The following is a 15,395-nucleotide window of genomic DNA, read 5'->3' as shown; positions in this document are numbered from 1 at the left end:
CCCCTCCTTCACTTTTGTTCCTTTATGATACTGATAGCCACTTGAGTGCTTCCCTCCTCTTCTGCCTTTAAGCTTTCTGCAGCCGCTGAACTCAATTCAGCTCAATTAACTGTAAATATGAGCTCGCCATGGGCACAAATACTGAGTTGGTCCGGAGGCCGAGGTAAGCAGACCACAACGGACAAAAGCACGGTTGTTTGTCTCAGGGGCCTCGGGGGGGGGGGGGGGGCTTCAAGGACATAATGTCACTGAAAGAGACAAAAATCGACCAGGATGACATTCAAACTGAGCACAGGGAGACTCAAAAAGACGAGAAAAAGACTACAACGGGATGCAGAACAACAATGAAAAGGACTAGGATGACTAAAAAGACTACAACTACAAAAAGACACACAACAAGTTTGTACGAATCCAGGCAAAGGAATCCAGAGAGCAGACGGAGAGAAGGTCTGAACACCACATAAACAGTTTATTTCTCGTCCTCTGGCAAGTGGGAGAGACACACAAGAAGAGAGGCAGCAATTACCTCAAATCATTATTGCCAATAAAGCGATCCCAGTGCACCGGAGGAAGGGATGAACACAGCGTGCTTGCTGTACGAGGCGGACACGCGTAGCCGTGAGATCGCACCTCGGTCCATCTTGGACCCACAGAACCAGCAGTAGAAGTTCAGCCACACACTGAATAACACGCAACGACGATGGAACCATTCTTCATGATTCACGTAGACACACATTGCTGGAGCCGAGCTTCGCTGTCTGTCTTCATTCTTTGTGTTTCATCACTTTTCCTCATCGGTGTGTGTGGTTTGACTTTAAAATGAAAAGACATTTGTGATTTTGTTTTTTTTTAAAGAGTTAAAAATCTAAAATAAGAAAGAAAGTTTTGTGCTTCTTGTCGTTTTTTAGACGGATCTTTGCCCCGTTCAGAAGCAGATCTTTTAATCAGAACTTCATCTTTTGAAAAGTCTTTTACGTTGTTAGTTCAGACGAACAGAAGAAGGAGCTTAAAACACACACACACACACACAGACACATCATTACCTCCTTGTCACAGACACTTAGAGAAACACAAAGAAGAAGGAGTCGCCAACACTGAGGTGTGCGTACGTTTTACAGTGTGTGTGTGTGTGTGTGTGTAGAGGTTTCCACGGGCGACATACTGAGGTTCTTGCGGGGGGGGGGCGGGGGGGCCGGGTCAGGGGGGGGGTTCCCCGAGCCCTGTGATCGTTTTTCCAGCGCCGTCGTCACAAAGACGCACTTATGCTCCGACAGCCCTGTTTCAATCCATCAATCTCTATCCGTGGAGCACCACGAGGACGAGACCCCACTGTGGAAACGTCACGGAGGACACAAGCTACTTGGCTACTTAACAATTTGAGACAAATGCTAATATGAAATGAGGGTAAAATAGAAAATGTTCTGGTCAAAGCACAGCGATGCGTCCTCCTCTTCCTCCTCCTCTTCCTCCTCCTCCTCCATGAAAAAGGAGGTCTTCCCTCGTCTCACTGTGAAACATGTTGTGCTGAATATGTTTACGAAGCTTACAGCACTTCTTTTTCCTCGTGTGGTCCATTTCATGACCTCTAGCTGGTTTATACATTCATCAGAACCAACTGAGGGCACGTTGTTGTTTTATTATATTATTATCAAGTGAATCTAAAGTAAAAGAACGTTCCTTCTCATCTTTATTTCCATTTCAGCATCACTTTCAATTACCTTGAATTGTTTAAACAGACAATTTGAAGGGTTGTTCAGTAACATTTACAATAGTATATAGTATTTTATCAGAGTTATAAATTCAGGCTCCCCCATGTGGTTCAAAGTTAAACTGCAGATGTAAAAAGCTATTGTTGCGCTTTAGAGACCTTGAAAAATCTCTTGCAAGTGACTTGTTGGCCGGGATCAACTTTACAAATAACTGATGTTAAGCCTTAAATATGATCAAAATTCACACGTTTTTTCTGTATTTTGTAGAACAGATTGCACGTGGTTGTTTCACATATCGTTCCAGAACCACAGGCACCTTTTTGGCAGCTATAGCAGCTTCCCACCAGCACTGTTTGGAACCTGCTTCTGAATTGAAAACTCCCCCCAAAAAGAACTGAGACTGCACAAATAAACGTGTTCCTACAGTAAAACCAGGAGTTTGAGCTTTTGTTTCGGCAGGTGGTCCTGCATCACTTGAATGCCTTTGGTGAAGACGTTTGCTCGAGTTGAAGAAACATTCTCTCGTAGTTCGACTCGCTGAACTAAACGCGAGTGAACCTTCGGTTCTGCTCGACGACCGCAGAACCGAGAACGGACGGTTTGGATCAACAAAGACACCGTTTGCAAACCGAGAGCTAAAGAGCGCAGCCAAATACACAAATCACAATTCATTCCCGTAAAATGTTGACCTGCCGGTCCAGCGCCATTTTCCCCAGGGCAACTATTCAAAAACTAACCCGTGGTGGTGGAGACCAAAAGCGGAGCTCAAAGAGGAGGGACCATTGGACTCGCACGGTGGATATTAATGCTCGTTGGTATTCAGACGTCAGATGTCATAGTGAGAGGAAGGACACACAAGACAACCAAGAGCAATAAACAAGAAGAGGAACTTCACTTGAAACCTGCGAGGTGGTGTGAAAAGCTGCCGGTCGAAGTGATGAATACAAACACCGTGCAGCGCGTCCAATCATCAACACAGCTTCCTTTTTAAACCTTAAAGGGAAGAGAACACAAAGGCGCTTCACGCGACAACAAGTTGAGCGTATGCGAACGCCGACTTCATCCCATCAAACCGATACGAGGCGGTTCACGTCGTATCGGAGCCTCACTCCAAAGTAAACTGTTGAAAAGTCCGGTGTGAGGGCCCGGTGGGTTTTTACGGAAATGAACCTCCTCAAAAGGTGGATTCACAGTCAACGCCATGAATGTTCCTCGTACAGGCGACTTAAAGGCACGTCCCCCCCCCACCCTCCCCCCCAAGATAAACACGCTATGTAGTTAAGCGTAGACGTGATTGATTTACACGAAGAGCGTTTTATCACGGCCGTAGAAGAGGAATCAACAAAGAGTTTCACGCATAACAACGTGAGCAGATGTTGCCTTTAAAGTGGAGAAGATTACACCCTTTTTCACGCCCAAAAATATCAAAACAAACAACTATGAGCCAAAAGTCAATTTCCCTGCTCTTTTCTTCCTTCATCGTGTTGTTCCGCTCTTTTCTCCTTGAACGGAGGCTTCGACGCAGCGGAGGGAAACCAGATTACCGGCGGGTTTTTTAACCAATTCTTTGACACAACGCAAAATCCGTGAAACTAGAGGAACACGCTGGAAGTGTTAAAAGTGAACATCTATGTGGAGGTTGAGAGGACAAAGATTCAACTAAAACATTGTTTCTCACGAATGAAAAATAATGCATTTTGTTCTCGTGAATTCTTAACACCATCATTTAAAGATACCAAGACCACTTCTCTAGTTTTTCTTTCTACTACATCGTCAGAACCCTTTACATTCATTTAATATACTATCATTTCTTTAGAAGTGTGATTCTTTGGGAGTACACCCTGTACGTTGTTATATGCTGTGCACATTGTAAAGTCCTTTCAAGCAAACCTATTATTTCTCACTTACATTTTTGAAATAGTTCCTCAGCTTTTGCAGAGTTGAATTTCATTGTTGTGCAAAAAGTTGTTTATTTTGTGTCACAAGAATGAATGTATGTGACATGTGTATTACGCAGTAGTTTGATGGTGAATCAAACTGAAACTGTTTCCCTGAAACTTGAATTTGCGGCTACCTTGGACACAACTCTTAAAAAAAATGTATTATTTAAATGAGGCTTTTACTCATTAAGTTAATAAAAATGAAGGAAAAAAAAAACCCCAAAGCTGAACACTTGACTTTAGAACAATAATTTGAGGTTGTGTCTGGGTCGGATCTCCTATTTATGTTCTTCATCAGCTCTGAAGACCAAAAGACATCGAAGGGACTTAGAAAGTCTGATGCTGCCTCCTGCTGTTCTCAAACTGAAACTGCATCCTTCAGTTGAACTGCTTTAAAACACCAATAATTAACCAATTAAAACATATGCAAAAGAGTCCCGTGAAGGTAAATTAAACATTAACAACATTCACCATTAAAGTTATTTTATTTTGAAATGAGTGAAAATCACAAGTGCAGAGAACAGTGACCCGAAAAATAATGCATTTTTATTAAAATGAGTTGATTGACTGCAGAAATCAATGTAAACTCCAGGTCCTTTAATAATCAGACTGTTCCCCGTGTCATTTGTATCCTCCAGCTGAGATGAAGCCAAACAAAAGTATACACACAATGCTGCATTCTGCAAAATATGACAAATGTGTGTGTCAAAATTGAGCGATTTTTGGTCACGACACAGAAATGCGAAGTTAGGCTTTAGCGGCGGATAACCCACAAATTAACACACACACACACACACAATTATAAAACATGTTCACATCCAGATCCAATATGGACCAGTTGTTGCATTTCTCTGAATCAAAAGCATCGGGGTCAACTGATCGTGTTCTTTGTACACTACAAATAACACACGAGCTGCTTAAGCACAACATCAGGAAAACGCAACCTCAACGGTCCCCCCCCCCCCACTTCATTCTATTCAAATATGCAGTCATTTGTTTTTTAGTAAATGGGAGCCCGCTGAGGGGAAAGCTGTGAGTGTGTTTGGGTATTTAAACAAAGAGTTTAGGAGGTTGTCCTTTTCTCTGGATACAAAACGTAAACTATTTCCAAAACTCTCCACAGGTGCAAACAAAATACAGGTACGGATAGACCCCCGAAAAAAGATTGAAGAGGAAGAAAAGAAAATGCAAAGCTCGTTTGGTCTTTATTCCATGGCATATGCACAATATATAAAACCTTTCAGAATAAAAGCCCAGAGTGCTCAATTCAGCATGTTCACGTTGGGACTCTGTTATAGCTCCAGTTTATAAAGTGTCTGCTTTCATCCCGTAGATCTTTCTCCAGCTTTTTGTTATTTTTTTTTTGTTTTCCCGGGACCTCCTGAACCTCTGGTTGTAAGCCACTTGTCCAGAGGATTAGAGCCCAGTAGACCTCCTCTTGTCCGAGATTTAACGGCCCGACCTCGAAAAAATCGTGGCTCAACGCGCGAGCGGCTCGCGGAGGCTCAGACGGGAGACGCCGACGCACGCCTCCCCCCCCGAGCAGAGCGCGAGCCTTTCCTCTAAAGCCCATTAGCATCTTCTTCTGGGCTTCTGCACAACCAACATTTCAACATGTAAGCAGATAGGAGGGAGAATTAAGTAGACAGATTAAGACTAGAAGGGTATTAAAAACGATCCACTGGAGCACTGAACCCAATCACGTCGCGTCTCGTGAGTCATTTAAAACCCCCTCAACATCGCGCGTGTGTGTGTGTGTGTGTGTGTGTGTGTGTGTGTGTGTGTGTGTGAGAGAGAGACACAGGCAGAAGTAACGTCAGGTCTTGAGTGATGCTCTCGACAGAGGGAAGGGCATTTTACTGAAAGCGATGACAGATCTCACACACACACACACAGATCATCACCCTCCCTCCTTGTCAGAGTAGAGGAGCACACAGAAGGAGGAGACCTGGAGCACAAGGAGGAGACCTGAAGCAGGACGTCAGGAGCAGGCGGGCGACGGGGAGAAGATGGCGGAAGCAGAAGCAGAAGCGGCGTCATCCCTCCTTTTTGGTCCTCCAGCCGAACAGATTGGACAGCGGAGACTTCTTCTTTGGTTTGTCCTTTTTCACGTCTGAGGGAGGAGGGGGGGGGGGGGGGCGGGGTAAAGACCCGACAGGTGGGTGAAAAGGTCAATCAACTAGACAAAAAAAAGAAGAAGAAATCACATTTGGAAAAGTTGGATTTGCGGCACTGACTAAAGCTTGAAAGCAGCATGAGCTAGTTATCGTTGCACTGTTGCCACGGTTACGCGCTGTTTGAGGTGTTCTGACTGGAGATTAAAGGAGAAGTATTCTCCGGGGTATAAAGTAAAATTTTTTGAGGTCCGACGTGTGTGTGTGTGGCGTGTGTGCGTGTGTGTGTGTGTGTGTGTGTGTGTGTGTGTGTGTGTGTGTGCGTGTGCGATCACATGACCACGCTGTGTGGTGGGAATGAACGGGCAAACTTTGGCATTAACTCGTTTTAACACGTTAAAAGCAAACGGCTCGGCGTTCGCTGGCTGAAACATGACGACCTTCCACACAAGTTCAATAAATCTCCGGGCCATGAATTGCAAATGAAGCCGGCGGCTCCGTTCCACCGGTGGGTCAAATTAACCGGCCACATTATCCATTGGGGGGGGGGGGGGCGTTGTGTTTGATGCTTTCTCCATTAGCCGCCGTTAGCTCAAATGAGATGAAAACTAAAAAAAAAAAAACCTAACCCACACACTAAGTTGAGGGGATACTGAGGTTCTGGTGAGTAATGAACAGAGCGAGGGGGGGGGGGTGGGGGGGGGGTCGGACCAACGGTCGTGACACTCACTGAGACTCATCATCATCTTGTTGAGCTCCTCGTCTTCCTCGTCCTCCCTGAGGGAAACAGAGAATCGGATTCAAAGGAAAACTGTTGACCTCAGATTGTAGCCGCACACACGCACACACACACACACACACACACACACACACACACACCTGAGTCTGTCCTCATCCAGACCCTCTACGATAGCGTTCCGGTCGTTGACGATCTCCACCAGTTTGTCCATCAGCTGCTTTTCCCTCCTCCGGTCCTCGGGGGTCTTCAGACGTTCTGCTCCAAACACAGAAGGCCTTTAAGCGACCGGGCGTCCGATCCGATCCGTCGCCGTTTTTTACGACTAAACCCTCACCTGGTTTGTCCATCAGCCTGCGGAGCTCCTGCTCCACCGTGGGCTGCTCCGCCTCCAGGTCCTGCGTTTTCCCGCTGGACGCCAAAAAAAACCCCCAAATAATACTCATTCCGTTGGCTTTAGATGCCCATAACTCAAATATCTGAATATCCTTTTTAATTTATTTCTTTTTATTTTCAGCGCATGTGGCCTGTGAGGCAGCATCCTGCACCACGCTGCAGCCAGTGGGAGGGGAGGGGGGAGGAGGGGGGAGGAGAGGAGGCTAAAGGAGGACACTGGGAATTCAAACTGTCAACCTTCTGCCCGCAAGTCTGTTTCACTAATGGCTAAACAGAGGCAGTGTGTGTGTGTGTGTGTGTGTGTGTGTGTGTGTGTGTGTGTGTGCGCACTCACACGTAGACCAGCTCAGACTCCCGGCGGATGGCCAGCTGCTTGTTCCTGATCAGGTTGAACCACTCGACCATGACCTCGTCCATGAGAGAGTCCTCTTCGCCTTCTGACACACACACACACACACACACACACACAGACACACACAGACACACACACACATGAAGCTCCTCCGACGGACGTTCCCTTCTCTCCACTCACGGGGGTCACGAGGAGTTTCTCTTACCTCCCTCGCTGCCGCGGAGCTTCACCTCCAGCTCCACTCCCCTCTTCTCCCACTGGTTCAAGTTGTCCTCGATCTCCTGCAGCTCCCTGATGATGTCCTCTTTGGAGATGTAGTCTGGCTTCATCTACACGTGGGAGGCACACACACAAAATCTTAAATGTATGAATCAAAAACCATCAGGGGGGGGGGGGTTAATTAAATGGCATCCGGACAGAACAAAGGTGGTTCATGTCCATCATTAATAAAACAATTAAATTAATGTTAATAACTCAAATGTTTTTCTTTCCCTCCATTTAGTTAATGTATGTAAACTCTATTTTAACTACCTCCAATCAACTTAAGTAAATTATTAACAACTAGATAATAATAGTTATAGTTATAGTTAATAGCATGTATTTTACCTAATTAAACAAAAAAAAAACACCAACCGGATTATATTTAAAAGAAGGCGGTTCGAGCTAATAGAAAAACTCATTTTCTTAATTCAATACCTTCTTCGACTCCGACTTGGTGCCATTTGCCGTTGGGTCTCTCTGACGATTCAGGAATCCTGAAAAAGAAAAAGAAAGATGATGCAGATACATATGAATATAATTAAGAATAGAGGGAGGAGACCCAGAGAGCCCTGATTCACACAGAAAAAGTCTATCGAACATTTGGAAAAGAGAAGAAAATATTACTATAATAGGAGTATTTTGGGGAACAGCCCGCGTTACCCTTTGCAGCTGATGGAGTGGCCGATGTGGTCGGGTGCTGAAGCTGAGGAGGGGAGGGCGGCCTGAGGGACACGTCCGGGGTCTGGGGCGCCCCCCCTCCATTGGCCCACGGCTTGGGGGAGGACTGTGAAGGACCAGCGGGTCTGAGGACCAGCAGACAAGAGTGAAAACGGGACTTTACTTGACGCCCCCCCCCCCCCCCCCCCCCCTGCCCCCTTTGAGTTTAGGTTCGTGGAGGCGGGACTTCAGGAACCGAGCCAGGACCGAACCACAGAACCACAGAAGATGAGAAGAAGAAGCATTTAACAAGCCTTACTTGGAGATGGGTTTGAGCTTCGACCTCCAGTCCTCGGGGGGGTCTTTGTTCCCTGATGCTGAGGGGGAGACCGGGATGTTTAAAATGTGGGTTACACGCGTCACGTCAGTCCATTGTTACGGTGCCACGTGGCTTTTGGTCACTGACCCGAGGCGTCGGGCTTCGGGCCTCCTCGGTCCGGGCGGACGGGGCTCGGCGTCCGCGCCGCCGCCGCCGCCAGGAGCGCCGGGTCGACCCTCAGCACCTTTCGCCCTCTGGCGCCCTGCGGCTCCCTCTTCGGGGTCTCCACCTGGGGGGGTCTGATCAGAGGGGAGGAGTCGTTACAGCGTCACCTGTGTGGGGGGGGGGGGGGGGGGGGAGGCAAATCTGTGCGGTTACTCACGCGGCGGGTTTTTTCAGCGTCACGCTCGTCCACGACGGCTTAGCCGCGTCGTTGTTCTCCTCGGACAGTTTTTTGGAGATGAAAGCCGCGGCCGACGCTTTGGACTTTTGAGCCCCGCCTCCTGCCGCCGCTCTGGCCGCGTCCCCCCCCCCCGGGTTCACCGCGGCAACGCTCGCGTCCTTTTTTCTGCCGAAACCAGCGACGTTCACGACCAGAGACGCCGGCTTCCCCGCCGCGGCCTCCTGGACCGCGGAGGTCGCGCCCGGCCTTTTGTCCACGACCAGAGACGCCGGCTTCCCCGCCGCGGCCTCCTGGACCGCGGAGGTCGCGCCCGGCCTTTTGTCCACGACCAGAGACGCCGGCTTCCCCGCCGCGGCCTCCTGGACCGCGGAGGTCGCGCCCGGCCTTTTGTCCACGACCAGAGACGCCGGCTTCCCCGCCGCGGCCTCCTGGACCGCGGAGGTCGCGCCCGGCCTTTTGTCCACGACCAGAGACGCCGGCTTCCCCGCCGCGGCCTCCTGGACCGCGTCCGGCCTTTTGTTCACGGCGGCGGCGGCGGGTGGCGTCTTTTTCTCCTCATCCCGCTGCTCCTGGAAGAACCTGAGCTTGGCCTGCAGGTTGTTGGAGGTCGCTGCGGCGGCGGCACGGGGAGCGGCGACGGGGCCGGCGTTGATGGACGTGGTCGCCGCGGGTTTGGACGCGACGGGGGCCCGAGTCCCTTTGGGGGAGGCGCTGGAAGGAGGCCGCGAGGGAGGCGAAGGAGACGAGGAGGTGGCGGCTTTCCCCGGCAGCCACGACGGGCCCAGCCTGGAGGGCGCCAGGGTCGCAGGGGCCGCGGCGGCTTTACCGCGGTCGGCCAGAGGAGCCGATCCGGCAACGGGGGCGTTTGAGGGGGAACCTCTGGGGGGGGCGGTGGGGTTTGCGGCCGACAGCGTCCTGGAAGACAAAAGGCAGGTGAAATAAGAGCTGTTTGGACTGAACTACGGTCCGGATGATGCCAGAAACCTAATCTTATCCTCTTAATTAATAGATTTCCTCTTAAAACCAGGAAAGAAATTTCACTACAAAAAGTCAGAAACCAAAATACTCGAGACTCATAAAACGAAAATGTTTTTTTTTTTTTTAACTAAAGCCATTGTGCAATGGAAACAGTATATACTGTACATAATAAGCCTCATATTTGATCCTTTTATTTGTACAACAATGTGATAGAAGCTCTATTTATACTTTTAATTAGGAGTTCATAATTGCTTTTTAAAAATCAATTCGCTCACTTCTTTGTCTCCTCCTTTCATTTCATTAAAAGGATTCTCTAACGGCACCAGAATAAAAGAGAGAATTAACCCCTTACTTTGCACAGCTCCTGTGGTAGAGCTTCCCCTCCACCAGGTGGCGCTGCACCAGGTGAACGTGCTGGTCGCAGGACGCACATTTGTTGCTCAGGGTGCCCGCCGGAGCAGCTCCATCAGCCGGCTGGAGGAGAGGGGGAGGCAGGTTCTGGCTGTAACTGACAACAACAACAACAACAAACACACAACCTCACTGCCTCTCCAATCACCTTGGTGGGGTTCCTGGCGGGTTTCGGGGAGGGGGGGGGCCTCGTGATGTTGGAGGACGGCGGGGGGCTGTTCTCTCTGGCCGCTTTGGACGCGGCGGGAAACGGCCTCGCCGCCACCGGCTGGTTCTTCTTCCCGGAGGGTCCCTCCGCGGGGTCTCCGGCCGGCCTCTTCATGCCCCCCATGCCGCCGACTGCGGAGCGGGGGGGGGGGGGAGACCGGGTGAGACGGGAAGGGGGGGAGGGGGGGGATAGAGGGGGGGGGGGGCACCGGTACTCACTCGGGGAGCGTCCGTGGAAGTAGTTGTAGTACTGGGACACGTACGTCAGGATGCTGAGGCGGTCCGGCACCTTGAGGGCCACCATGTCTTCTGCGTCCAGCAGCGCGGGAATCCCGAGGTCCTCCGCCACCCTGAAGGCCTGCAAGTACACGGGCTTTATCCAGCGGGGCGGGGGACGGCGGCGGAAATAACATCACATGGAAGGTGGGACTGTCAGACCTCAGGTGGAGGTTTCCTTTAAAGAAACCACTGTTATTTCGTCCCTGGTTTTTCTATTTCCAGATGCCCACGCCACTCCAGATGTGGACGAGGCCTTTTCTTTGTTTCACATCCATCGCGCTCTGTTTTTTTGCGTTTCCTGACTCAAATCCCTTTGTCTGAATTCTGACCCCCCAGATTGAATCTACACCTTCAGAGGAAAACAAAGTGAGGGGTTTCCAACCTGGGTTCTGGATTCCACGGAAGCAGTGAAAATAAATAAAAAACAAGCAGAGGCAGGCGTACAGAAAGGAGGCATTGCTCAATCAGACGATCAAGAGAGCCATAAAAGAAGAAAAAGCTGCTCCCCTTATGTGGATTTTTACTTGTTTCGGTTCTTTCAGCAAAGAGCTTCACTCTCAGAGCTTTTTAAAATCAAGTGAACAGCCAGCACACACACAAAGAAGCCTTTTAAAACCGAAAGTAACAATTCAGCCATGAATCACTATCACATTTAGATCATTTGCTAATCTTTAAACACAGTGAAATATTAGAAAACAGTTGCAACTTCTGCCGAGTGAAGGAATGACCTTGAATGAATGAGGTCACAAATGTTCACTGAGGAAATGAGTCGAGTCGCTTTCTCAAAGACGTCTAAACAAATGGCAAGAGAGCGAACCCAAGTGTAAACACGGCCGAATAAACATCTGCTCAGGAATCAGAACGTAAACATGGCCTCACCAGTTTGTTGTTCTCGTAAACATCGTCCTTCTTCAGTGAGTCAAAGTCGCTGCAACGAGAGGAAGAAGAGGAGGAGGAGGAAGAGCGGAGAGTGAGTGACAGCCAACAACAAAGCGGCGCATCACACTGCCGTGACCTCGGCTCACCCCCCCCCCCCCCCCCCCTGACACGCTGCCTCCCACAACAGCGTTGCGACATCGCGAGGAGACACTACAGTCACTCACAGTGAGGAGTAACGCCGGGGCGTTTCCATGGAGACGTCACGAACATGAAGGTCAACAGAAGGACAAACGTTTTGGGAGCGGTAGGAACAGGTCTGTGATTGTTGATCCTTTAAATGCCAAGTGGAGGACAGAGTGGGACACTCCGGAGTGATTTGCATGCACACAATAGTGCGTTTGTGTCTTTCTGTGATTATTGTGCGTGTTTGAGTAAAGGAATAATTACAACTCCCACCCACCTTCTTTTCTGAATTATGTTTACACTTCCCCCTTTCTTTGATTAAATTCAGCATTAATTTCTTCTTGGTTGAAAACGTATCAGTTTAACAGTTAATGCAGAAAGCAAATACAACATCTGTATTAAAATGGATCACGTAACTTTAAAATCAAATATTTCATTATGTGTTTCCATGTTTTTTTTTGATCCAACGATCTGGTTCTACAGGTCAAAACGTTTCCGTTTCGACTTTCGATCCAAAGGCTTCCAGATCACGTTTGTTTGTTTTAGAGGAGCCGTACAGACACATCGAAGTAACTACATGAAGTAACTACATGAAGTAACTACATGAAGTAACTACATGAAGTAACTACATGAAGCAAACACAAAGTAAACACATGAAGTAAACACAAAGTAAACACACAGTAACTACATAAAGTAACTACATCAAGTAAACATAAAGTAACTACATGAAGTAACTACACAAAGTAAACACATAAAGTTAATTCATGCACAGCTGGCACACGACGCGCTCCGGGTTTTTCTTCCCTGCAGTTCCGCATTAAGTTCCCATGTCCCCTTTCATTAAGGAACCACAAGAGTAAAAACCTCCAAAACCTCCACCCCCCAGGCGGCAGAGGCTGCCCCCCCCCCCCCCCCCGCCCCCCGGGCGTTCTACTCACATGAGGTCGGGTCTGTGGTGGTGGAGCAGCGCGCAGAAGGCCAGCCCGTCCCTGAAGGACGTGGTCATGTTGGTGATGGACACGTCCCGGTAGCCGTCGCACCGGACCCGGCACCACTGCTGCAGCGCCTTCACGGCCGACATCACCCGGAGGGAAGCGCGCCCGCGCACGCGCGCACACTACCAAACCGGTCCGCGTGTGGAGCGCAGTGGCGACGCCGCAGTGGACTCCCCGGAGCCCCCGGAACCAAACCAACCCAACCCCCCCCCCCCCCACCCTCCTCCTTCTTCTCCTTCTCCTCCTCCTCCTCCTCCCGCTACGCAACACAACTCCTGCTGAAAGTTTCCACAGCGGCTCCGACACGCTGGATCCAGGAAATGGGAGACATCAGGACGCCGCCTCAGCGCGCGCGCGTGTGTGTGTGTGTGTGTGTGTGTGTGTGTGTGTGTGTGTGTGTGTGTGTGTGTGTGTGTGTGTGTGTGTTTCCGTGGGAGTCACCTCCAGCGACTGAGAGAATGTGAAGGAACCAGAAGCGACACCTGTGAGAGGTCTTTAGTGACGCGTCATGGGTGGAGTTCAGTTCTCCTTTGTGTTCCTCCTTTCAGCCCTTTGTCCGCGTGCGTGCGCGTATGCGTGTGCGCGCGTGGCCCAAATTAATTTCAGGGCTGCAGATAACATTGTAGAGAAATTATTCACACGACATTTCTAGTCACCAAATTATTATTTAATATTGTGCAACTGCAATACGTCATGTTGTAAAATCTTGTTTTATTTGGCAATGTTATTTTTTTTGGCACATTTAAAACTCCAGTCAGACAGAAATTCTTCAGAAAACTATCCCTGCGGGTGACGGGGTGTGATCGTGCCCCGTCCTGTCTGCTGGGGGGCGTGTCCGATCGCCACGTCACCTGACACCTGCACACGTGTTCGGTTTCTGAACGCAGCGGCTTGTGTTTTCCTGACTCAGACTCTCCGTGCGTGTTTGTCAACAGGATGACCTGCACTTTTTCACATAACTGAGGTCATGAGGGACGCAATGGCTGCAGTTGTATCAGGCCGCGCACACACACACACACACACACACACACACACACACACACACAGACACACAGACACAGTGTCCATTCAAAAACCACCATAAACACTCACGTCATGAGATCGTTCCACCTCCTAATACGCCACAATCCTCAAACTAAGCTAATTAGATCCATATTACCCCCCCCCCCCCCCCCCAAAACGTTGATTTTTGTTATTTTTTAGGGTTAGGGTTAGCCTATTTATACAACTTTATAACTTGTTTTTTTTGTTAACGTTGCCCTTTTACACCCTTTGATGGAGCGGTCCAGGGAGCCGTGACGACACTGTTGGGTGCCGCCAGTCTTCCAAACAGACGGGTTTCTGTGACTTATGATACTATATATTTTTAAATGAGACATAGTTCTGGAGGAGTGTGCAGAGTACTTTGTGGTTATTAATCATGCACGAACTTCCTCTTTGCACATGCAACCAAACTGGTTATCAATCATCGTGTCTCTTATTTTCTATATTTAAACTCACCAAGTGACAATGGACTCATCTTCAGTCAGATGGGAACACAGCTTAAACCAATGATGAACCAAAGCTTCAGACCATTTGGGGGAGTGGGGGCCACACAGGGGTGTGTTTTGTTGTACTAGTGTTTAAAAGATAAAACACACACACACACACACAACACACACAACCAATCCTGCAGAAATGCTTGCATGAAATTATCTTCATTTAATATGTAACAGATTTCAGAATGAAATGTGATACATAAATATGACAAAACCCTCAGAAAGCAGAGCTTCCCCTCCTATAATGGTTTAAACCCCCCCCCCCCCCCCCCCCCCCCCCCGACCCTGAGTCCTATCGGCTCCCAATCCTCCCACATGCACGAGGAGCTGGGCCCGTCCCCTACTTTGTCCCTCTCCCCACATGCCGACCTCCCAAACGCTTAATCCTCCCAAATCCAGACAGGAAATGCCCTCGTCAGTAGAGCAGAATGCTTCTGACAGAACACCCCCCCCCCCTTTCCGCCCCCTGCTGCTCTCCCTCCCTCCTCCTCCTCCCCCCTCTGCAGAATGATATATGTGCCCTTCACGAGGCACCTGGAAACGGTTAGCCCTGTTTTTATTGGCTCTGTGCAGTAAAAGGCTATCAGTGCAGGACGACCCAACCCGGCTATCAGGGGACAAAGTCGGGACCAAGCCGTCCGCTTCTGGCGCTCCGCGGCTGACCGGGACGTTTTGTTTGGGACAAGCCAAATAGTTTGTTTGTCGTCATGGGAACGGAGTTCACATTCAGAGCAATTATTCTAAGAGAATACCTCGGTCCTCAGAGGACCCGCGTGTCTAAACAGCAGACATCCTGAAACATTCACCTCACGCCTTTCACTTTCCGTCTCAAGCAGGACATTTATTATTATTACTACAGTCAAACTGCAGGTGGTACTTTGACCTCTCCGGGTTACAGAGTACTTTGGACCTAAACAAGGAGGATTCTCTCAGCGTTTCCTTTGAAATGAAAACTGACATTAAGGATTAGCGGCCTTGAGCGTCGCAGCGTTGAGAAAGTGCGCCCTCTAGTGGCGCCTCGACAATAGAACTCAAAAG

The 15,395-nt window shown here is 49.2% G+C and overlaps 1 protein-coding gene across 1 annotated transcript; it reads right to left on the bottom strand.

Annotated features, from left to right (window-relative positions):
• Nucleotides 1–4,115: 4,115 nt before the first annotated feature.
• Nucleotides 4,116–13,017, bottom strand: micall2b (mical-like 2b). Its single transcript, XM_037471926.2, has 16 exons — nucleotides 12,763–13,017; nucleotides 11,642–11,690; nucleotides 10,703–10,841; nucleotides 10,425–10,615; nucleotides 10,218–10,339; nucleotides 8,867–9,802; nucleotides 8,632–8,783; nucleotides 8,485–8,542; nucleotides 8,169–8,311; nucleotides 7,944–8,002; nucleotides 7,453–7,576; nucleotides 7,230–7,332; nucleotides 6,837–6,910; nucleotides 6,643–6,757; nucleotides 6,494–6,540; nucleotides 4,116–5,762 (listed from the first exon to the last, which is right to left on the bottom strand). Exons 1-16 carry the CDS (start codon nucleotides 12,903–12,905, stop codon nucleotides 5,686–5,688), a joined length of 2,532 nt encoding a protein of 843 aa, XP_037327823.2. The 5' UTR covers nucleotides 12,906–13,017; the 3' UTR covers nucleotides 4,116–5,685.
• Between the last annotated feature and the right edge of the window lie 2,378 nt (nucleotides 13,018–15,395).

Source organism: Pungitius pungitius, chromosome 9, assembly GCF_949316345.1.
Source record: "Pungitius pungitius chromosome 9, fPunPun2.1, whole genome shotgun sequence".
Taxonomy (NCBI): Eukaryota; Metazoa; Chordata; class Actinopteri; order Perciformes; family Gasterosteidae; genus Pungitius; species Pungitius pungitius.
Note: the sequence above shows the minus strand (reverse complement) of the source record. Positions and strands in the feature narration are given on the sequence as shown.

Bases quoted from the DNA above. Each gene is read 5' to 3' on its own strand.
- micall2b (XM_037471926.2), bottom strand. From the start codon at position 12,905: ATGTCGGCCGTGAAGGCGCTGCAGCAGTGGTGCCGGGTCCGGTGCGAC. The intron at 11,691-12,762 runs GTGAGTAGAACG...CTCTCGTTGCAG, and splicing joins CACCACAGACCCGACCTCAT to CGACTTTGACTCACTGAAGA. The intron at 6,758-6,836 runs GTGAGGGTTTAG...TGTTTGGAGCAG, and splicing joins CAGGCTGATGGACAAACCAG to AACGTCTGAAGACCCCCGAG.